At 38.1% G+C, this 24,871-nt stretch overlaps 1 protein-coding gene and 1 long non-coding RNA gene across 3 annotated transcripts in view; both read right to left on the reverse strand.

Moving 5' to 3' along the window:
• Positions 1-2,172: 2,172 nt before the first annotated feature.
• LOC105663782 (uncharacterized) overlaps positions 2,173-24,871 on the reverse strand; it is a 64,732-nt gene continuing 42,033 nt past the window's right edge. The window contains exons 1-2 of one of the 2 annotated variants that reach the window (XM_076539493.1): positions 3,898-5,636; positions 2,173-2,325 (exon numbers count right to left, since the gene is read on the reverse strand). In XM_076539493.1, coding sequence (XP_076395608.1) covers positions 2,268-2,325; positions 3,898-4,877 — 1,038 coding nt within the window. In that variant the 5' untranslated portion in view covers positions 4,878-5,636 and the 3' untranslated portion in view covers positions 2,173-2,267. Of the gene's footprint in view, positions 2,326-3,897; positions 5,637-24,871 lie in introns of those variants that run through there. The other variant, XR_013040426.1, reaches the window with a different exon arrangement.
• The window catches only part of LOC143265751 (uncharacterized), a 35,826-nt gene continuing 28,007 nt past the window's right edge, over positions 17,053-24,871 (reverse strand). Inside the window, exon 3 of the long non-coding RNA XR_013040427.1 lies at positions 17,053-17,999. This is a non-coding gene — a long non-coding RNA (uncharacterized LOC143265751). The remainder of the gene's footprint in view (positions 18,000-24,871) is intronic.

Consider the following 24,871-nt stretch of genomic DNA (forward strand, 5'->3'; position numbering starts at 1 on the left):
TATTTCTTCCTTTCAATTAATTGTAAACTTTTATATCTTATCGTTTGAGGGTTTTTAAAAAATATCTAGTAAGTATTAAATGTAATATAGGAATATATTAAAAAATAAAGTATTAATTGTGTATGTGTTTTGTGTTTAGGTATGGAAAGAGTTGAAGAATCAAAGGAAAACTTGTGGAAGAGGATACATTAGTTTTTAATTAATTAATCTTTAATTATTGTAAATTAAAAATGTGGTGTATACTTGACGTACAATATTTCAAGTGTAAAAACTGTGTACATCGTATTTTATATTAATATTATAAGCTGTGTTAATTATTTACAACTTAAATTACACTATTTAATGTAGAAAAACAATAAAAATATGAAATAAAGGTAGAATATGCTTGTATATTTATTTAAAAGCACCTCTAACAAAAATAAATTTCGTAAACTGAACATTAGTAACATTCAAATTTTCGCGCGACTCTCAGAAATACAAAATTGCATTTTTTTTTTAAATGAGGGATTTCTGCGCTATACTGACGTTAGAATAGTGTTCTCTGATGAAAATGCAATAAAAGTAATGCTGCAAAATTGTTCAGGAGGCCCTAGAATCAATAATTAAAATTTAAAGCATTTCATGGACTAAAAAATTGCCGTCCATCTAGCGGTGAAAGTTGGAACTAACGAAACAGAAAATTTCGATTTTCTCGAAAACTAGGGACTTTTCCGAAATTCTGAGATATACAAATTGTTCCTGGTCGCCTACCGAATCGAACGAATCTAATTATAGCCCGCTAGGATTATTATTAAAGAAAATAGAAAAATAGCCCATTTCATGGACTAAAAAATTGCCGTCCATCTAGCGGCGAAAGTTGGAACTACAAAAATAGAAAATCTTGATTTTCTCGAAAACTGGGGACTTTTCCGAAATTCTGAGATATACAAATTTTTCCTTGTCGCCTACCGAATCGAACGAATCTAATTATAGCACGCTAGGACCATTATTAAGGAAAATAGAAAAATAGCCCATTTCATGGACTAAAAATTTGCCGTCCATCTAGCGGTGAAAGTTGGAACTAACGAAACAGAAAATTTCGATTTTCTCGAAAACTAAGGACTTTTTCGAAATTCTGAGATATACAAATTGTTCCTGATCGCCTAACGAATCCAACGAGTATAATTATAACCCTCTAGGACGACCAGGAAAGAAAATAGAATTTAATGCATTTTATGGACTTTTTCGCGGTTTAGTTCCAGCTTTCACCGCTAGATGGCGATGCGAAAAAAAGTCCATAAAATGCATTAAATTCTATTTTCTTTCCTGGTGGTCCTAGAGGGTTATAATTATACTCGTTGGATTCGTTAGGCGATCAGGAACAATTTGTATATCTCAGAATTTCGGAGAAGTCCCTAGTTTTCGAGAAAATCGAAATTTTCTATTTCGTTAGTTCCAACTTTCACCGCTAGATGGACGGCAAATTTTTAGTCCATGAAATGGACCTTTTTTCTAATTTCTTTCCTAGTGGTCCTAGAGGGTTATAATTATACTCGTTCGATTCGTTAGGCGACCAGGAACAATTTGTATATCTCAGAATTTCAGAAAAGTCCCTAGTTTTCGAGAAAATCGAAATTTTCTGTTTCGTTAGTTCCAACTTTCACCGCTAGATGGACGGCAAATTTTTAGTCCATGAAATGCATTAAAATTCTATTTTCTTTCCTAGTGATCGTAGAGGGTTATAATTATACTTGTTCGATTCGGTAGGCGACCAGGAACAATTTGTATATCTCAGAATTTCGGAAAAGTCCCTAGTTTTCGAGAAAATCGAAATTTTCTGTTCCGTTAGTTCCAACTTTCACCGCTAGATGGACGCCAATTTTGTAGTCCATGAAATGCATTAAATTTTAATTATCGATTCTAGCGCTTCCAGAACAATTTTGCAGCATTATTTCTATTGCATTTTCATCAGAGAACACTATTCTAACGTCAGTATAGCACAGAAATCCTTTATTTTTCCAAAAAATGCAATTTGCTCTTGTCGAGCGACGCGCGAAAATTTGAATATTACTAAAGCTACATTTTCAGTTTACGTAAGTTATTTCTTTTCAGAGATGCTGTTAAATGAATATACAATTATGTTCTATGCTTTATCTTTATTTTATCCCTTCTGAACAACATGTAACAACATAATTTATATCTTAATTACTTTATTTACAATTAATATACATCAGAACTTATTCTATTTTCACAATTGTCACAATATTACAAATAATACACTATTAATTTTAATTTAAATTGCACAGGAACTTCAAGGGACGTCCACTTCCTTCCCCATCTCTTAATCTATAACAAATAAATTAAATATATATTAATAAAATGGAATAATAGCAAAGGAAACATTGATTTTATTTATCATACGTCGATAAGAGAGCTATCTGCTTTGTATTTTCATAGTATTTTTATTTTAAAAATTAATTTAATGGCAGAGCAAGTATTTGATGCTGAAGATTAAAAAATTAAAAGTGTCTTCAAAATATTTGAGTTTCAAAATATAGTAAGAATAGTTATTTAATAGTTTTTATCTACTGACTGTCGGTATGTCAGAGAGATGATGCTGTTCAACAACAGATGGTACCATATCATATTGAAATCCTATTTATAAAGTAACATGAAACTTTGATACCAATATATATCTTCCTTTGTTAAATTGATACCCTATCAATTACTACACGTGCACATTTTGTGAAGTCTGAAACACCCATCAAAATATTCAATTACCTCTCCCTATCAACAACCACATCAAAATTTCAACATTCACAAATCACAAAACAGAAATCACAGCATCTTTTCCTAAAACGTTTGAACATTTTTAATAAAGTTGCTTTACTATCTCCTTTATTCAATGTTTAATTCTCCAAACAAGAATTCCAAAGCAGAGGAAAAAAAGCGGTATTTACAATGGTGGGAGGGAGATCACAGGCTCTATTCTTCCGTGTCGTCACTCGTTTCATAATTATTTTAAAATCAAGGGAGCTACCCTTATTTACACGGTGCGTTAACCCTCTCGCTATCCCCTCGATCGCGACAAAAATTTCAATGCACCCTTAATGACGTTTTGCGTCGGTCAAAGTACTCGAATTATAATAATCTTTGTTTATGAAGTATCAATAGAAAACGAGATCCATCATAAAACTTATATAAAAAATGCCTGTATAAAGCTGTTGAAGAATTGAACAGTGACAATTCAATTTTATATACTGTGACAGATTCAATTCTGTATAATTAAATAATTGGGTTCATTTGTATATATGATTGTAAATAAATAATTATGTTCATGTCCATATAATTGAAAATAAATAATTACTTAAAAAGAAATGACATAGAATTGAATTTTGAATTGAATCAAGTACTGTCAGAATTTTGTAGAAGCAATTTTGTATAGTTGAATGTTGTACAAATTGAAACTCATTAAAATTGAAACTTGTGTATCAAGTCTACTCATGAGGAATTGAAATGTGTAGAATTGAACGTTCTGGAATTGAATTGTATCAAATTGAATCATGTTGCAATTAAATCAAGTGGAACTGTCACTTGTGGACATTAATTGTGTGGAACTGAATCACATGGGCTCTTGTGGAAATTAATTGCATGGAATTGAAATGTGTCAAGTCAAATGGAAGCACATTGAATTGCGTGGAATTGAACTTTGTGGAATTGAACATTGTAGAGGTGGACTGTGTGGAACTGAATTTTGTGCAATTCAACCTTGCACAATTAAAACTTGTGGAATTGAATCTTGTGGACTTGAATTTCTTGGAATTGAACATTGTGGGAATGGACCATGTGGAATTGAACGTTGTAGAAGTAGACTGAGTGGAATTGAACCATGTGGAATAGAACTTTGTGAAATTATACCTTGTGAAATTGAAGCTTGTGGAACTGAACCTTGTGGAATTGAACCTTGTGGAAGTAAATCTTGTGGAATTGAAGCTTGTGAGATTGAAGCTTGTGGAATTGAAGTGTGTGGAATAGAACTTTGTGGAATTGAAGCTTGTGGAATTAAACCCTGTGGAATTGAAGTGCGTGGAATAGAACTTTGTTGAATTGAACCTTGTGCAAGTAAATCTCGTGGAATTGAAGCTTGTGAAATTGAAGCTTGTGGAATTGAAGTGTGTGGAATAGAACTTTGTGGAATTGAAGCTTGTGGAATTGAAGCTTGTGGAATTGAACCTTGTGGAATTGAAATGTGTGGAATTGAAGCCTGTGGAATTGGAGCTTGTGGAATTGAAGTGTATGGAAGTGGAGCTTGTGGAATTGAACCCTGTGGAATTGAAGTGTATGGAAGTGGAGCTTGTGAAATTGAACCCTGTGGAATTGAAGTGTGTGGAATTGGAGCTTGTGGAATTAAACCCTGTGGAATTGAAGTGTGTGGAATTGGAGCTTGTGGAATTGAAGTGTATGGAAGTGGAGCTTGTGGAATTGAATCCTGTGGAATTGAAGTGTGTGGAATTGGAGCTTGTGGAATTAAACCCTGTGGAATTGAAGTGTGTGGAATTGGAGCTTGTGGAATTGAAGTGTATGGAAGTGGAGCTTGTGGAATTGAACCCTGTGGAATTGAAGTGTGTGGAATTGGAGCTTGTGGAATTGAACCCTGTGGAATTGAACCTTGTGGAAGTAAATCTTATGGAATTGAAGCTTGTGGAATTGAACCTTGTGGAATTGAAGTGTGTGGAATTGAAGCCTGTGGAATTGAACCCTCTGGAATTGACGCTTGTGGCACTGACTCTTGTGGAATTGAATTCTGTGGAATCGAACCTTGTAAAATTGAACCCTGCGAAATTGAACCCTGTGGAATTGAACCCTGTGGAATTAAATTTTGTGGAATTGAATCTCATGGAATTAAACCTTGTAAAATTGAACCTCACGGAAATTAACCCCGTAAAAATATACCAAATCAAATTGAACCCAGCAAAACTTACTCATATAAAATTGCAGTAAATAGAAAAATTGAATGCAATACTCTGCATCCAACAAGCTTCAAGTACCAGTCTTTCAAGTACCCCAGATAATTGGGATGCCAAAGGTCCATCGATCCTGTCGTTTCAGCGAATTACAAAGAGCGTCCGTTTTAACTTGTTTTTTCGCTGACTGATTCTTCAAGGGACGCCCACGTTGTACCATTTCAGAGATATCGATTTACCATGAACAAGTGATACCGTTTGTCTCGCAGAAAACAACCCTGTAATTGCTCCATTATGCTTTCAGTCGATTGAACGTCGATTCAGAGGATCGTGTGATTGGATATCTTTAATTGATCCATTGATTAATTAGAGATCGGATATGACCGCTTGATTAGTCGATCAGGGTAATAATGCTTTATCAAAGGATTCAGGTTTAGAATCGTAACGAGATAAGTGTCGTTCAGAAATCATTACTTTAAATTACACGTTAAATCAATGAGCAATTGATCACAATATCGATTAGGGATAACATCGTTTGAGAGTTGTAATAAATTAGCTTCGGGAGTAGAGTTCAATTTAAATCAGGACTAACTTGAGTCAGGTCTAAATTGATATCTGACTTACACTAATTATTAACAAATTAAGTTGTCATCAAAATAGGTGACACTAATTATTTAAAATTAAGTTCAACTTCATATTATAATATAATTCGAATTACATAAAAATTTCTATGTAATCTAATATAAATTAAAAAGTCAATCAAGAAGTTAATCTTAACAAGATTAATATTAACAGCAAGATAAGAAGTTGAAATTTCACTTCAAGAAATGCTTGATTACCTTCGCTCTCTTCAAGTACCAAAAGTACAAAAGCAACGCAAAATCGTGCATTTAAACCCACCATAAAATCCTCCAAATGTCTTCAAGTCTTTCTGAACCTCCCCTATTCAAACATTTCCCCCCAGCATCCTTTTTCCTTTTCAGCTGGTTTTTCTGTAAGCATAGAACGGAGTCTGCGAAAACGACGAGCTAGGTGGGCGGATCGATGACCTTGAATCTCGGTGGAGCGACCATGAGTCACACTGCGGATCTCGTGTTTCCAGGAAAATTTTCCTGTAAACGCGACAATCGATGCAACCGACTTCCTGCAAGGGATCCCGCTGCTCGCTCATAATTTATCTGACTCATCGCCACGAGATACGTGCTCCTTTCGAAAGTTTGCCAATTTTCGTTTATCTACTTATACTAGCTGACATTATGCTTACATGTGCACATGTGATACAGAGGGAGAAGCTGATGATGGTACGTAGATGAAGATGGTATAATGGACGAATCTCTCAGAGTTCCAATTATCTCAAAGTCCTAATCTTGCAAAGTCCCAATCTCCCAGAGTCTCAATCTCTCAGAGTTCCAATCTCCCAAGGTCCCAATCTCTCAGAGTTCCAACCTTCCAAAGTCCCAATCTCTCAGAGTTCCAACCTTCCAAAGTCCCAATCTCTCAGAGTTCCAATCTCCCAAGGTCCCAATCTCTCAGAGTTCCAATCTCCCAAAGTCCCAATCTCTCAGAGTTCCAATCTTCCAAAGTCCCAATCTCTCAGAGTTCCAATCTTGCAAAGTCCCAATCTCCCAAAGTCCCAATCTACCAGAGTCCCAATCTCTCAGAGTTCCAATCTCCCAAAATCCCAATCTCCCAAAGTCCCAATCTCTCAGAGTTCCAATCTCTCAGACTTCCAATCTCCCAGAGTCCCAATCTCCCATAGTCCCAATCTCTCAGAGTTCCAATCTCCCAAAGTCCCAATCTCTCAGAGTTCCAATCTTCCAAAGTCCCAATCTCTCAGAGTTCCAATCTCTCAAAGTCCCAATCTCCCAAAGTCCCAATCTCTCAGAGTCCCAATCTCCCAAAGTCCCAATCTCTCAGAGTTCCAATCTCCCAAAGTCCCAATCTCTCAGACTTCCAATCTCCCAGAGTCCCAATCTCCCAAAGTCCCAATCTCTCAGAGTTCCAATCTCCCAAAGTCCCAATCTCTCAGAGTTCCAATCTTCCAAAGTCCCAATCTCTCAGAGTTCCAATCTCTCAAAGTCCCAATCTCCCAAAGTCCCAATCTCTCAGAGTCCCAATCTCCCAAAGTCCCAATCTCTCAGAGTTCCAATCTCCCAAAGTCCCAATCTCTCAGAGTTCCAATCTTGCAAAGTTCCAATCTCCCAAAGTCCCAATCTCTCAGAGTTCCAATCTCCCAAAGTCCCAATCTCCCAAAGTCCCAATCTCTCAAAGTTCCAATCTCTCAGAGTTCCAATCTCCCAAAGTCCCAATCTCTCAAAGTTCCAAACTCCCAATCCCCCAAACTTCCAAAGTCCCAACATCCCAAATATCAGCACCCAATTTCTACACAAGATACAACACACCACTCAGCGGAATGCACCAAAAGTTCCACTATTGTCCCACAATAGTTTGGGGCATTCCCTGTCTACTGATCCCTCCACAATCTTTCCCAACTGTTCTCACACCAGGAAAGGTAAAACAGAAATGAAGGTTAGTTCGAAATAGGCGAACGGTATCAATTTGTACAAGAGCAACAAATGTTTTATCAGTAGGACATTATACATGGTACCGTCTTATCGGCCTAAACGTGGTATTTAGGACGTTGCTACAGGCTGCTTCAAAACTGAACGACTCCAAAAAATTCCACTCAAAATATTCCATCATACTTAAGCCTTGCAACTAAATATCCCCGTATAATTCTTTCTCTTTCACTGTAACCTAACTTAGGTATAATTCTTTCTCTTTCCTGAAGTAACCTAACTTAGGTTAGGTTTACCATAATTATTTCACTAATCGTAACTGATACAGTGAACAACCGATACATTGAGTCTGAACTCGTTCGGATGTAGATTAAACAAATCGATCTGTATCTTTACGCTACTATTTGTATTGCGATAGCCGTTCGGATTCATTGAAAGGAAAATACAAAGTGTTCTCGGTAGCCCGATAATTCGATTCTAAATACAGGTCCGTATTGTCAGGATAATGTTGATACGGTTGATCGCGAGTGACGCGTTTGATACGGTTATCAATCTGACAGAGTATCATTATTTAATGGTAGATATAACAGTATAGTTACGAGCTATGGTATGCAACGCATAAGAGAACGATAAGAGCAGCATTCCTCTCTCGGGCAATCGACGCGATTAGAGAATGGTAATGGCATTTAACGCCTCTCTTCTTTCTTAATTGCCAAACGGCTTTCGCCATTTTACACATCGATTTTCTCTACAGATAATTCGCCTAATTAACTCCGTTTGCGGCGACTGTTGATATAGATGCGGCTGATAAATCGATAATAGAGTACGACGTTTGCTGATAACTTTGAGTGGCGGATATTTTCCATCTACTTCTGATAGATCTGTCAATTTAACTTTTTTATTAGAGAATATATATAATGATTAACATTTTCATCTGTGACTGATCAAGCTTCCATCTACTTCTGATAGATCTGTCAATTTAACTTTTTTATTAGAGAATATATATAATGATTAACATTTTTATCTATGACTGAGACGATCAAGCTTCCATCTACTTCTGATAGATCTGTCAATTTAACTTTTTTATTAGAGAATATATATAATGATTAACATTTTTATCTATGACTGAGACGATCAAGTTTTCATCTACTTCTGATAGATCTGCCAATTAAACTTTTTTATTGGAGAATGTGTATAATGATTAACATTTTCATCTGTGACTGAAACGATCAAGCTTCCATCTACTTCTGACAGATCTGCCAATTAAACTTTTTTATTGGAAAATGTGTATAATGATTAACATTTTTATCTATGACTGAGACGATCAAGCTTCCATCTACTTCTGACAGATCTGCCAATTAAACTTTTTTATTGGAAAATGTGTATAATGATTAACATTTTTATCTATGACTGAAACGATCAAGTTTCCATCTACTTCTGATAGATCTGCCAATTAAACTTTTTTATTGGAGAACATAAATAATGATTAACATTTTCATCTGTGATTAAAACGATCAAGTTTGTTGATCACATAAAATGCAGTACGCAATGTAAAATATATAAAGTTTACATTAAAAGAGTATGAACACACTTAGCGATAAAACAGTCTCACTGAAGAATCTCAAAAATGTTCTTCCACCTTGCAAGAATAACTACATTTCTTGATAACATAAAACATAATAGAACACCGTCAAATTATTAACACGCCTAACCCGAAGCATCCCCTATTCACAAAAGCAATGAATATTTCCTCCAACAATCCACAATCAAGAAAGAAAAAAATTGCTCCATTCAGAGATGAAAGATTCTTGTCCTAATCCATCGAGCATAATCCAAACGTCCATTCACGTAATAGATGCATTTTAAAGGGACAATCGATCCAAAGGAATCGAAAGGTCCGATGTGTCAGAGAAGGTTGGTCGCGAGCCAGTGTCCGTTGAATGAACAGCTCTGAAAAAGAAACTGGATCCTCGACGTGTGTTTCCTCAGGTGTAAGAATGCACGTATCGTTGTGTAAGTGGAATGTGAGTCATCCAGGTAAAGACGCCGCTGCAAAGGGGAAGAGGGATCGAGAGGAACGATCAACATTCCCGGAGTTACCCCATGAGTCACCGACTCGTCATCCCCTGTTGGCTACCTGCAGCCACCTGTTGCATACACTTTCTGGGTCGTGTACGACAGTTCAACCCCCTCTTGCGTTCCTTAGCCTCTGGATTTCCTCTTTACAAAGTGAAATTTCAACGCGGACATTCAGAAAAGTTTTACTGCAGCCATTTGCTGTTTTATTTCTTTTGATTATTTATTTGAGTTATAGATGAGTGTGGATGAGTTATAGATGATTTCTGATTAGAATTTCAGTGTTTAATGTGGCATGGAAGTTTTTATTTACATATCTACGAGAGGAAGGCTTTAATATATTTACGCGCCAAATTTGAAAGATTTCTTGCGCGCCATTTTTGGAACTGGCGCGTCAATCTATCACGCAATTCAAATTCTACGCATAGGTACATTATCACATGTAAACTCTGCAACATAGTTGTATAAATTTTTAATTCAACACATTACAATTTCTCGCATAAAAATATCCACATGCCTAATTTAAAAAATTACCAATTTTGATGAGTAATGTTTTAACTATTAAATATAGCACAAGCGGAAAAATAAGCGATAATCTATCGATCGGTGTTTCCGGTATCGATTCGAGATCGACGTCGCACGATACGCGTAACTAGACTCAGTTCAAATATTATCGAAAACACTTGATCTATCGTGGAACATTGTTTACCCAATTGGCGAGTACCTGAGTCACGTATCTATGCTATAGAATCGATACATACCATCAGGTACGAATCACTTACGTGATTCTCAGCGAAGCGACCTGCGGTCTGCGATTGGCGTTAGAACAGTCCTCGTAACAGAAGCACGAAAGTATCGTTAAGTATGTTAATTGAACAGGTCGAAGTTGCGGTGCTTACATTTCTTTTTTATTTCGGGTTTTCCCTGCGAATTAAACAGTTCCCGCGAATTGCGAATGTAAATCTTTTGAGACAAGATAAGAATTCGAGAACGAATTTCTTGGAATTTGTTCTTTAACTCTGCCTGAAAAGTTCCAAATAATTTCTTTTGATTTTATGTATGAACGTTCTTTAATTCAATAATTTTAAAGCTTTTTATTATAAAAACGTGACTATTCTGTATTAGAATTATGAAAATTTCTGATTAGAAATATAGAATGATTTTTCAAATTTATTTATATTCAATGGAATTAAATATAAGAAGATGATAAGGAGTTTAAAGGAAACAGGTTGAGGTCGATAAAGAACGTTCATTTTCCTTGAAGTGCGGTAGAGTTGAGGAAAAAGGCGGGAAAATACCGATCAACTAGGTTAGGTTACATTACAACTCACTTTACTGTTATAAAGTTATTACAGGTATTTCTTTACAAGTTTCCAATTAACCAGAAACATTCAACGATCTTTGAATTTCGATTGCATTCAACGAATCGAACTATTATCGGGTCTTAAAAATGTCAAGGAAGTCGGTAGATATAAAATTTCCTCGAAGCGCGAAGTAAAAAAGGGCGGGAAATCGATGGTTGAATAGGTTCTCGGAAGAAGCGATTTCTGAATGGGTCAGGAAGTCCATAGACAGGAATTCGTGGCGTGAATCATCGCGAGAGAAACCGGAACTGTGCTCGATGCGGCTTTGCCGTAAATCGTGCGACCGATTCTCAATGAAATTTTCTCGGAACTCGGAACACGTCGGTTGCGTACTACTACCGCATCGCGTTTCTTTCATTCCAGTCGAGTTCTACGAAAATTCTAGACACTGGCCATTCGTTACGTACAAACCTGACGTGAATGGGTTTCACGATCAACGTTATTGTCTTCGGGATAATGGGAATCGATTTACGCACACTGTATCGATTATTAAAAATTATTAAACCGATGAATTTCGTTGATTCATAAGTTTCTATAGGAAATAGACGGTGAAATAAAATAATACTGAGTTATGTTTTAAGAGAAACTTTTATTTAAATTGGGAAACTCAGAAAGCACATCTTTACTGGTCAAGGAGAAAAGTCGTCGAAGGAAAATTCGTCACGAGTCTATAGACTCTATGGGTCCTATAGTTAAAATAAACATCTGCATCCTCTTTGAGTCGAACCTTCAATGATTGTGAAAGTTTACGATCCGATGATTTTTGTAGAAAGACACACTCAGTTTCTGTTAAATAAATCTAACAGTTTCAAATTTAGTGGAGTGGTGTGTTGAAAGGATTAAAGTTAGTAGAAATTCATAAAGAGCAAGTTTGGTGCGTTTGTGTATTAAAGTTTCTTTCAAAGGGTACATCTACGCCGAATTTGAAGTGTACGATACACCTTCGCACCAAATCTGAAATGCATGGTACATCTACGCGACAAATTTGAAGCATAAAACATACCTACGTGCCAAGTTTGAAGGTTAGGATACACCTACGCGTAAAATTTGAAATGCATGGTACACCTACGCACTGTATTTGAAGCGTGCGATACACCTACGCGTGAAAGTTCAGGCGTAGGGTACACCTACGCGCCAAATTTGAAATGTACAGTACACCCACGCACCGAATTTGGAACCTTCGATACACCTACGTGCCAAATTTGAAGTTTAGGATATACCACGCACCAAATTTAAATGCATGGTACACCTACGCACCGAATTTGAAGCGTGTGATACACCTACGCATCAAAGTTCAGGCGTAGGGTACATCCACGCGCCAAATTTGAAACCTTCGATACACCTACGTGCCAAATTTGAAGTCTAGGATATACCACGCGCCAAATTTGAAGCGTACGATACACCTATACATCAAATTTGAAATGCATGGTACACCTACGCACCGAATTTGAAACGTGCGATACACCTACGCGTCAAAGTTCAAGCGTAGAGTACATCCACGCGCCAAATTTGAAAGGTACAGTACACCCACGCGCCAAATTTGAAAGGTACAGTACACCCACGCGCCAAATTTGAAACCTTCGATACTCCTACGCGCCAAATTTGAAACGACCGATACTCCTGCGCGCCAAATTTGAAACGCACAGTGCGCCAACGCGCCAAATTTAAAATTCACGACACCTACATACCAAATTCGAACCTCCAAATATACTTACACAAAAAATTTAAAGCCCCCAACCGCATCAAATCTAAAATTTACAAGTATAAACACTTGTAAAACGATGCGATAAGAAATGTGCAAGTCACGAGTAAATGCACTCGTGCGGTATAATTTGACAATTAAACTGTCTGTTTAAACCTTCTTCAAAAGTGTTCGCAATTTGTTTATCAACGCGATAACGCTGCCACGAAGAAAATTATTTATCTGGAAGTCCATGACGCGTAAAGGAATTCTTCGATACGAAGACATTGATGTATCGCATTTCGGCTGTAATAAGAATTTCGTGCGATAAGGAATTTGAAAAAATTGGAGCACAGAGTGCAATGCTTCTACGCCGCGCTGAAGGAAAATAAAATGAAAAGAACAAGAATTCCAATTATCTGTTCCTGTTGCGGGACAAATGTTCGCTGTTATCAGCACGATTCGCTATCGTTATCAGTTGACTGATTACATGGTAATCGTAGACTCCATTGCACGACCTTGTTTCCCTCTTAGTTACTATTTCATAACGTTGCAGCAATTTTTCTGAAGTTAATTAATCTTTGTAAATAGATGTGACATTGCAAAACAAAATACTGCAATGTAATAAACAAGATTGCGAGTTCAAAGCCTCGGCAACGTACACAACATCAGGGATTTATCAAGATTTTACTTCTGAATAATAATGTTCTGACTGCTATTGACAGTCGTTTCTGTACAAATACTCCGTTCATAAACAAAAAACAATTGTCTAAAAATAACGTACATAATCTTTTATTTTCTCTCGGGTTAAAAAACAATTCGATTAACAAGATAAGGGAACTCGAAATAAAAGCGATGGAGGGAAACTGTAGTTAGCCGATTTAATGAGCAATTAATGCACTTTCGCTGTTTGGCAAACGGTTGAAAAAAGAAAAGAGGAATCGTTTGTTTCGTTAACGAAGCGTTTGTACCTTGGAAATCCATCACGTTTCTATAGCGTAACGATTACGACACCCGAACCGACTAAGCATAAATCCTTACGTCACGGTTCTTGCGCGTACTTTCGCGTAATTGACGCAAAAAGACGAACTTTTGCTGTCGCGACATGACACTGTCATATTCAAGTATCCGTGACTGTTGCGGAACCTTGGAACCTGCGATTTTCTTCCACTTGTTTCGATTATTTCTGTTCGATTGTATTGAGGGAGATAAGAGTGGAATTGGTACGAGTATTCGAGTATTCGAGTATTCCAGTACTCAAATTTTCAAGCATTCGAGTATTCAAGTATTCAAATTTTCAAGCATTCGAGTATTCAAGTATTCGAATTTCAAGTATTCAAGTATTCGAGTAGTCAAGTATTCTAGTATTCGAGTATTCGAGTATTAAAATTTTCAAGCATTCGAGTATTCAAGTATTCGAGTATTCGAGTTTTCAAGTTTTCGAGAATTCGAGTTTCAAGTATTCGAGTATTCAAGCATTCGAGTTTCAAGTATTCGAGTATTCAAATATTCGAGTATTCAAGCATTCAAGTATTCGAGTATTCAAGTTTCAAGTACTCGAGTATTCAAGTATTCAATTTAATCAGATTTGTATCGAATTCAGTTCAACGTTGAATTGAATCTCCCCAAGTTCACTTATCCCAAATTGAATCGTATCGAATTTAATTGCCTTGAAGTAAAATTCCTCAACTACTAAATTGCTCCGAATTGAATTTCCCCAAATTGAACCGCGTCGAATTCCACCGCTTCGAATCGAATCGCGTCAAATTCACTCGCCCCATATCGAATTGTCCCAAATTCAATCGTATCGAATTAAATCTCCTCGAATTCAATCGTTCTAAATTAAATTCCCCCAAATGAAATTGCCCCGAATTGAACCACTCCAATTTAAATTTCACCGAATTGAAACTGTCCACCTTGAATCTATCCAAACAGTCCCTAACTTAAATCTCCCCAAGTTAAATGTCCCCAAATTGCAACTCGAATCTCCCCAAATGTCCCCAAATTGAATCTCTCCGAACCTCCTCCGAATTGCACCGAATAAAATAGTAATTAAAAAATTTGTATGCACTATGAGAGTACTAATAATACTAATAGGTGATATACTAATACTCTTCCTCGAATGTTGACCGGCGGGCACGCGGTCTACAGCCGTGCGCAGAACGTCAACAAAATGGCCACGTGGGGATTACGTAACGGAAACGCATCGCATTCTAGCGAGGTGGATAACTGACCTACGTCACCATAATAAACACAGTCAGTCAGACAGACAGACAGACAGAGAGGCTAGTCGCGTCATGCACCTTGCAACTGCAACCAGCTGAAGTTTCCCCGCGTTTTGCTCGTTTTCACTGCATACTTCTCTTCTCGAGTTACGTGCAACCATTACGTATCAACGGCTACGTCATCATGGTGATTCACGCTCGTTGAAACCCGCGCGATCATTGCAAATGATCAGCGGGGTAATTGCAACGAACACTGTACACACGCGAGAATGAGACCGTGAAAAGGTTGCTAGAGAGAGGATCTATCGCTTCGGTTATTAGAATCGATTGAAATTTAAACGGCTTTTATATGCAACAGGAAATGTCGAATGATTTTAACCTGTTTTAATATATAGGACTTTCACCGGGGCTGCCAAAATTGGTGGGTGGACAATAATAATAGAAATCTCACCTCTCTTTGGAGAAAGTGTCACAATTTATAGGGGTACGTGTGTGAGTGAGTGTGTGGGTGTGGCCGCAAACTGGTTATACCCTGATCGAAATACGAATGTTAATCTCTGGCTTTTCGGATACCGAATACATTGGAAGAAATATCTTGACTTTTCACTTTGTTGTTCAAAACTAACATCGTACGAATACAATAAAAATTTTATTCTTCATGTGTTGACTGACTAAAATTTAATAACCGTCTTTAATGACCCCAGAACCTCGCAACAGCCATTAAATATAGCAAATGCATTTAGCTACCGCATCCTATTAAAATACAGTCCATAAATGCCAAACTCAGAGACAGACAACATTAAAAAAGAAATATTGTTACGAAAGTTCTTTTGCACAATCATTATTCTTGCGATTAATCCGATTCACAAGAAGGGCAAAGATAAATGCAGCCTCTCCCTCTTGTTCAGAAAACAAGAACATGTAGACACTTTCTTGGGAGGGGAATCTTACTGTGCAAGGTTGGAACGTTGTGACCGTTGTAAAATACCAATTTAACAGACCGATAACGGCCGTTAAAGTATCTGATGGCAAGGCGAACAGGATCAAGGAGGAGTAGGGTGCCGATAAAATAAATTATCCCGGCGAAAATGGCGGAATGTAAATTTCGACAGGATATCTCGAGGAGGACACGATGCTCGATTTGGTCAGAAGACAAGAGGCTGCATCGTATTCTCATGGGTCTCGTGGGCGAACTGGTATACCATCGATCGGGTTCGCGCTATTGATACCAACTTTCATTTTTATAGATATTTTTGCAGAACTTTGTTGAGCTTTGCAAAATTTGACACGCGAAATTTGGAGAGGGTGAGTTACACCCTTTTTATGAAATTGGGAGTGGTGGAATTTTGGTGGAATTTTGGTGGAATTCTGGTGGAATCTGGGTGGAATTTGGAGTCTGTGAATTCTTACGCATCAAAGGTGGAGTCTGTGAACTTTGCGCGCGAAATTTGAAACGTCGAAAATTTGTTACGAATGAAAAGCCAGAGTGGTGTTCCGCTATGAATCAAACGTGTTGCAACGATGAGACGAGCACCGAATTCGGTTTATTCGGTAGGTGTGCAATTGTTGCGTTCGCAGAACGTGTCGAACTACAAGATCCGTGCTCAGGTTGCGATTTGTCGCGTATGAATCGATTTATAGCGTTCGCAGAATTCGATGATCCCTTTGGCAGCCGAACCGAGCGTTTTCTCGGAGGCGCTGGCGCTAAATCCTGGCCTAGATGCACCGTGTGCCAAGCCGACGTTACGCTTTCGCGAACTGCTAGGACGAAGGGTCGATGGGTCAAGCAGGTCGAATTCTGTACAGTGTCACACTGCCTAGTGTGCACCGATGCACGTATAGTCAGACGATATGTGCGTGGTCTGGGAAGATATTCGAATGTTGCTTGTTTATAAACATGTCTCACGAGATAGTCATGTGGACGATATAACGACAGGCTATTGTATTTGAACATCAAAGTGCACTTTGGCAAGTTTTTTTTAAGAAAGACATAGATATAATGATACATTAATTGTACATATCAAATTAACATGAATATGCATATATAATTGTACATAGATGAGATTGTAGTATCATACATTTGATTGTAAAATTATATGTAATGAATGTAAATAAACATGTGTAACATATACACATGTGAACGTACATGTATGAACATACATACAGTGAACACAAACATACATTCATACATACATATATAGATACATACATACATACATAATATATATAATTAATTGTATACTAACAGAACAGATTGAGAAAGATTAATTTCTGGTTTCCATAGAAAATATGATGCTGAAACCTGTATGCTACCTGCAAACGAATGAGTCACGGAGAAAGGTGCATAAACACGAAATAGAAATGAAAAATAAAAGATTTCCTGCGCGAAGGAAACGTGTAGAACGATTCAAGTTCAGCAAAATAGAACAGTTAGCTTGAAAACATTATGGTACGGGAGTAGGGGATCGCCTACTCGATTGACGCAATCGATATTTTCAAAACTACCGGCCCAACCAAAACATTCGTTCCGTTTCTTGCGTATTATTCATTTTTTAAACACCAGACATCTATCATAAAGATCTCTTGATACTGTCATGCACTGTAGATCTATCTGGTAATGTACTTCGAAAATGACTGGAGAAATATTGTGGAAAAAAATTATAGAATGAGGGAGAGAATGTCTACTTGAAATGTGAAAGATGTGAAATTAAATTTAAACTAAATTACAATTTAGATATTATTTATTTCACAGATGTTTTATTTGTTTGATGTTCTAATGAAGATTGTTGAAGATATTCGTCTGAAAAGTATACTGGTTGAAATATTTTAGCCAGGTGTTTTTGAGAAGACGTGGGGGACGATGTCCGATGGGACGATCCTGGACACGATGCCAGCAGGAAACCCCTTGGTCTCGTGGTTTACGAACAGGGGGTCCCGTATTGATTTTCGCGTTGCTTCTCTCCCCCCTCAGAAAAAAGCGAACGGAAGGGGCCATTTGCTCACTTCGTCGAATTACTCGCCCGAAAGAATTGCATTACCAGATTATCAAGCTTAAGTGCCCCCGTCTCGATCGTTCTATCCTTCGACTCCATTTTACTTCGAAATTCAGAATGGATATTGCGGAACTTCTCGAACTCCATTTGATCACATTTAGCTTTTGCTTTCCTTTGCAACTTCTCCGATAAGGAATTCTATCGACAGTGAATTTTATTAAGATATAGTTCACTTTCAAATTTTCTAATTTTAAATTATTAAGTTTTTGAATGCAGGTTTCGAGTTTAGGTACTTGGAAGTTTCCTAATTTTCAAATTACCAAATTCCACCTCTTCAACTTTATTTTTGCAAATTTCTAAATTCCCAAGTGTCCACACACTCAAATCCCCAATCTCCAAATGTCCACATACTCAAATCCCCACATCTCAAATCTCCACACACTCAAATCCCCACTTCTCACATATCCAAATCCTCAAAACCCAAAATTCTAAAACTCCCAAATCCCCAAATACTGCAGTCCAAGAATTCCCAAATCCCCAACTCCAAAGCTCCCTTAAGAAAAAGCAATTTCCCCAAAACCGAAAGCATCTAAAGGGTTAAGAGTCCGCTAGCTACGATCCTGAAAGCAACCTTGGGGTCGGAATCGACGAAACCCAGACCCCCCGTGGAGAACAGGGGCGTAGGTGTATTGGAGGGACAAAAAGTCTAACCCAGAAGAATCGTCTAGAAGCTGTTGAGCATATCGCGAACGGCATGTCACGTTCTAGTGATCCATAGATCGCGATTGATATTCCAGGCGTGCAGCACGGTGTCGCATTATACCGAGGCGTGCACGCCGTCTGAATAAAATATCGGTGCACCTTACGTGATATACTAGCGATTTGTCGGCGAATTTGTCGATACCGATTGCACTGCACTCTCGAACGACCCGACCACGCGCTCGGGTCACGGTCGACTTGCAAATTCGTCGTTCCGATGGAATAATGTATTATAGGGTTGCTGAATTAACCGGAGAGACGGTGCGGATTACGTAATTCTATGCTTTTGCGGAATTTAAATAAACACCTATACTTCTTCGTTGTTTTTTCATTATTCCATTTACGTGTGGATTGTTTCTGTATAGATAACCGGGAAATACGCCTCACTGCCGACAAACGTGAGCGAAATATTTTACTTAATATTCTATCGCTTTCAGACTTGTTCCAGACTTGTTCCACAACTTATCTTGAAACTTTCAAGACTTGTATTGAACTTGCAAACCTTTTGAGTTAGTATGGACTACATAATTTGAACTACTACTTCATAATTTTAACTCATAAACCATTTTTCTGAAATATTGTTTAAAATATAACACTGTACAATTATCAACATCGTAACTATGATTTTTATATACAAAATTAATGACTGATACATGTGACCCACTTTGCAGCCAAACTTGCAATGTCTGCAACATATTGCCTATGTATCTATATGTATTTGTATGTAATTGTGTGTACTCATATGTACTTGTATGCCTCATTTAAGTGAAATGATATTTATGAATGGTTTTACCAGGACATTGGTCTGTCACCACGAAACAAAAGCCGAAATTTCAAAGTCAAGTGGCATGGAAGCAGAAACCTTTCGAGTGCGTTGACCCTATACCACAGAGCCACCATGGTTCCCTTCGTTAAATATCCCCATCCCATCGATCAGTCTTTTTTTCCTCGTGCCCCGTGTAACCCCTATTGCCAAGACAGCTGGTCGCGTGCTGACCCCCATGGCGGTGCATACAGATACGAGTTTCTCCATCTACAGGGTGTTCTGTTTCAATTTTTTTTGGTGGTTCAAGTTTCGGTGAAAGTGCGTATTTTTAAAATACGTGGTATCTGCTGGTCTATGTGACGTATTCTAAACTTTACTAAATTCTAAAATCCAAGCCAATGGATTCCTAAATCCCAAAGTGCTCAAATTTCCAGATCCTAAAGTCGACTTCCAAATCCCAAAGTTGACAAGTCGTCAAATCCATGTACTTTCTAATTAGGAAACTGACAAACTTGCAGATCCCAAAGTTGACAAGTCATCAAATCCATATACTTCCTAGTTAAAAAATTGATAAACTTGCAAATCCTAAAGTTGACAAGTCGTCAAATATTCCCCCATTCCAGACTCCCCAAGTCCTCAACCAAGAATTCTCCCAATATCCCAATCTCCCAATCTCCCAAATCCCCAAACCACAAAATTTTGAGCATAAAAAAGTTCCACCAAGACTGAAACTATATCGATTTCCCCGAAAAGGGTGATGCTGCGTTATTGCATCGATCAGAGCGACTATTTAACTCCGTACAAGGGGTTAATGAATAAATCGGTGCACGGGGTGACCCGATTAAAAGCTTCACGGTCGCGCGAGCATCGAGCAGTTGCATAACGTTGTGTCATTAGACTTTCCTCGAAAAGCAACGGGTCCATAAATCCCTTGTAGTTGTTGACACCGCGTGGTACTGTAACAGCAACAGCGGAGCAGGTCTTATTCACCGGTTTATTTTTAAGCGTGCTATTCCCCTCTTGTCGGCGTGAATTACGTAAGGAGCTCGTTTGAAGGGTGAAACGACGCGGAGAAGGGTGTCTTTCGCGCTCTGCAAATCTTCTCGCGATGGAACCAGGCCAGTCCACGATGTTTCAACCCTGAGGCCATCATTTATTTTCACCGGCCATCTTCTATGCTATCTCGCCTGCTTATTTTTCTCCGCGCTTTAGCGCTCGTGCGTTCTCGTAAAATGTAATTAACCCCTTCTTTCGCTTTCGTAATTAATTTCCACCAGCCTTGCATGTTACGATTACTGAGACCTTAGGTACAAGTTTGTACGCCATTGCAGAGCTTTATACTTGTAATACGTCATTGCACATGTGTGTATGTTACCCTTCAATGTGTTGCAAATATGAAGCACAGAAAGTATTTGAACTGTTCAAGAATCCTTTTTAATTGTAAAAATTGTGTAACAAAGGATCACTTTACTACAATTTTTATTTTTTTAATCGTGCTTCCTCAAACCGAGCATCGATCATCCAAGGTAAACAAGATCGATTCTCCATTTCGGAGAACCGATATATCGCATAATCCACACGATAAGATTACCCGGGAATTTCTGAAGAAATTACAGAGTCACGTGAAACGAGGTTCAGAACGAAAAGTCGTAGATGGAAAGAACGCATACAGATCAGAAAATAGGATCTATTTAAAATTATTGCGTTAGAAGCTCCCTCGAACATAAACACAGTTAATTATCGCACGTATACGGAATTAAAAGTGACGAACACTTGGTTGACCCTCGTTTCATCAGCCATTACAATCATCGTCTGATTCAATGGCGTTTACATGCATTTGCATACAACTGCGCATCTATTCTCGGTCCAGTCTCAGATTCATTATTTGCCGAAGGTTATTTTTTTGATGCCTTTCGAAACGAACAGTACTAAGTTTGCAACTTTGGGACTTTCACATTTTTGAATATTGCAAATTAATTTAACGAGTTCGGAATATAAGACCAAGTTTCAAGAGTGCACTGTGTCAAACTTGTCAAGTTGCAATTCCAAAGTGACGTATCTATGAAGAGAAAATGCAAGAAAAGAATAGATGTGTTATCAGTGTCCGTAATTTGGTCGAATAAAGTTAACTGGACAGGTGTGATGCAAACCGAGAAAGGGAAAAGAAGAGAAACGAAGGATGCTGTAGCATCGTCGACTACGAGGCAACATCGATTGCGACATCGAGTCCAGAGAGTGTTTACGAGGCGAAGCGAAGGTTCCTCGGTTAAAAGGGTCAGTGAGCCAGGGTCACCGTTTCGAATCTACGAGTCTTCGTGTAAAATGTAAACGCACGCGTTCTGCTTGCCGCATAATGCGAAGGCCAACCAAAGAATGGGGTGAACGCGTTTCCCGACCAATCAAACCATCCATCGAGGTTACAACAAACGATCCTCTCGAACCTACCATCGCAATTTACTTCTCACTGACATTTCATCGTTTATGTTGAAACGATGGGACTATTGTAGGATGAGTAGATAGCGTTCATTTTAGTAATAATTATTATGATGTTTAAATATGACTTTTACATTTTGAAGCTATTACATTTCTAATTATACTAGTATTATACAAAAATGATACTAATTTATCAAATTGTAGATTCATAAATTCTCACATGTTGCTAGCTTCCTGAGTCCCTACATTCTGAATCCCCAAATTCTCAAATTCTTCAAACCTCAGAACTCCAAATCCTCAAACGTCAAGTCCCAGAATTTCCTAAATCTCCAAATTTCCCAACAAGCAAGTTAAAATGTAAAACGATGAAATGAAACAGCCGAGAAGCGATAAGCAGACTCTTCAGCAATTATCCCCGCCATTTGTCTCGCAAGAACCGTGTTCTCCCGCGTGGAAAACCATAAATCATTTTCCCGCGACTCTAATTCAGACGACATCAAAAGAACAACGATAACCCCACTGAACAACTATAAGAACGAACAAAAACAGAACAGACGCCATGAGCCTCGTTACTACATTCTCCATCGTTCGATGGAAAAAAGAGTTATTCCCTGTGGAGAATCATAAATTATCTGCCTATGAGCATGATTCTCACGGTATCATTGCTGAGGAGAAAAAGATGGAGCTGTGTGGGAGAGCAAATAGCGATTAGGTCTTCTGTTACCCAATAACAATTTTGTCATTATTTGTTTAAACGATTTGGATGTAAAAATTATATTTTGTAAGGGACTTGATGACTGTGAGGTTCATGGACTAACAGTTATCATTTTTCTGTAAGAGCACGGTTCTCCCAAATTTCTATAAGTTAATACATTTTTCATAATGAAATTCTTACATTTAAAAATCTCCCACTTTTCTTATATCCTCAAATCTTCAAAATCTCTCAAATCTTGAAATGACAGAATTTCCCAAATTTTCAAATCTTCAAATCCTTAAGTTTGGAAGATAGAAAATTAGCTAAAGAGTCAGTGACAACCTCCCTCAACCTCCCCTAACAACCTCCCCCAACACGTATAAAACCTTCTGCAATTCAGTTCCTCTTTAATTATAATTCCCTCCAGTCAAGAGGTGATAAAACGATTAAGTTCCGTTGCAAAAGGGTTAAATTCCCCAGCGAGCATCCCTCGCAAGAGATAAAACGAACGAGTTGAAATTCGTTTCCTCGCGTCGTGTAACGCGTCGAAAGAAGCGTGGAAGGAAACCCTTCGGCAGGGCTCAGGAAATTCGGCAACTCGCCAATTTTCCAAATCCGTAACGATGACTAAGAGAGCGAAGCGTGTTGCAGCCAATCGCGTGCTGCGCTCAATTTTAGCACCGCCAATCGGCCGCCACCTGCTTCGGGAATCGCCACCCCGACTGTCAACAACGATTCCCGTCTCCCTCTTTCTCTCCTCGTTTTCACCTTTCATCTCTTTCATTTTCTTCTGATTGCGAGCCAGCTTAGCGAACCTCGAGCTTGTTTACGAGCGATCGAGAGATCGAGCACCTACGTTCTACGTTTGACCTTAACCCTACGAGGGTGCGGAGGGCTTATTCGAGGAAATAAGGATCATTTTTTAGTACATTTATTGCAATAACTTTGTTATGAAGGGGGTGCAACTGGTGTGTAAAATGGAAGGGTTAAGAAGTCTTAAATTTGAGAAAATAAAAATGGGGAAGTAGTAGTGATACTTGCTTAATTTATTCATTATTAATAATATTATCAAAGAGTCAAGATAAGATTCTTCATAAGATTCTACTTTAAATGCCTTTAAACAAGTGCAATGACGTAGCCCGCCATTTTGTGTCTCTTGTTTTCTTGCAGCTTCCTCCAAGTACCATAAAAGTGATCCCATCACAATCCTGCAAATCTATAAACTTGAACACAGCTGACCTTTTAAGATCATAAAATGCAATCGAAAATAACTTTGCGATAAAATATTTAATCGCAGAATTGCATTAGTGGCTCCGAATATACCAAAGGTTACAGTAAAAGACATTTTGGGAATAAAAAATTAAGTGTCCTCTCTAAAAGTGGACAGAGTTCATAAAAAACGAAGATGAATAAAATTTTGTACCGTGAGACTTTTCGATAGTTCAACGAGATTTGGTTCGCAAACAGCGAGTTTCTATATGTCCGCCCACTTATCGGATTTGATGTGCGACCGTACACACAAATAAGCCCACGTAATGCGATTAATTCACCACGAAATCCGAACCGTGGATTGACAACGCATGGATCGTGTTTGCGTTCCACTTTCGCAGCTTATAATGAAGATGATGAACAGACACTCGGTCGGCAAACGACCGAATCGAATCGACTAAATTATCCATCGTAAAGAACTTAATGACTAAACCGGTAGACATTAAACGAGAAACCTTTCCAAATAGTCGCGCAGCGTTGGAAGCTGGGAGGTTATGTTTGCTGCGAACGTTTGATACACAGCTGTGAATTTTGGTACTTTTTGGCTGTGGAAAATTGATTTAATAAGTTAAAAATCTGGAGTAAGAGATGGAGTCAGAGATTTAGAAAATGCACTAAAAACTTGAGTCGCCATTTTTTTTATTTAACTTGCTTCAACTTGAAAATCTCTAAAACCCAAGGATTTGAAAGTTGAAAGCCTAATTTAGAGGCATAAAAACTTAGATCCACAGCAACTTAAAAGCTTGATAACCTGTAAATTTTACAATTAAAAAGCGTTGATAGTTCAAAGCTTGCAAGTTCCCCAGAGACTGCCAGATCAGGTAAACTAAATATAGTAATCGCTGTTAAAACAAAAGAAATGTGAGACAAAAGACCTTTCCCGACTGTTCATTTCCCAGCTTCAGATATCAAGAGAAATTTATTCAGTTAACGAACGCAATCTCGGTACGAGCTATGAATAGGTAAGGGCCGGTGCTTAAGAAGCCAGAAACAAATCGTTCCTCCTTCTTCTGGCCTCGCTCTCGAGTCCTTCCTCGAAAAAGTGGGCGCGATTCATATTGTAATTTCGAAAGCAGGATCCATTTATCTTGCCGGGAGGGAATTTTACAGGAGATTCGTTATCCTCCGTCGTCCGGGAATAGCAACGAG

Source organism: Megachile rotundata, chromosome 14 (assembly GCF_050947335.1).
Source record: "Megachile rotundata isolate GNS110a chromosome 14, iyMegRotu1, whole genome shotgun sequence".
Lineage (NCBI taxonomy): Eukaryota > Metazoa > Arthropoda > Insecta > Hymenoptera > Megachilidae > Megachile > Megachile rotundata.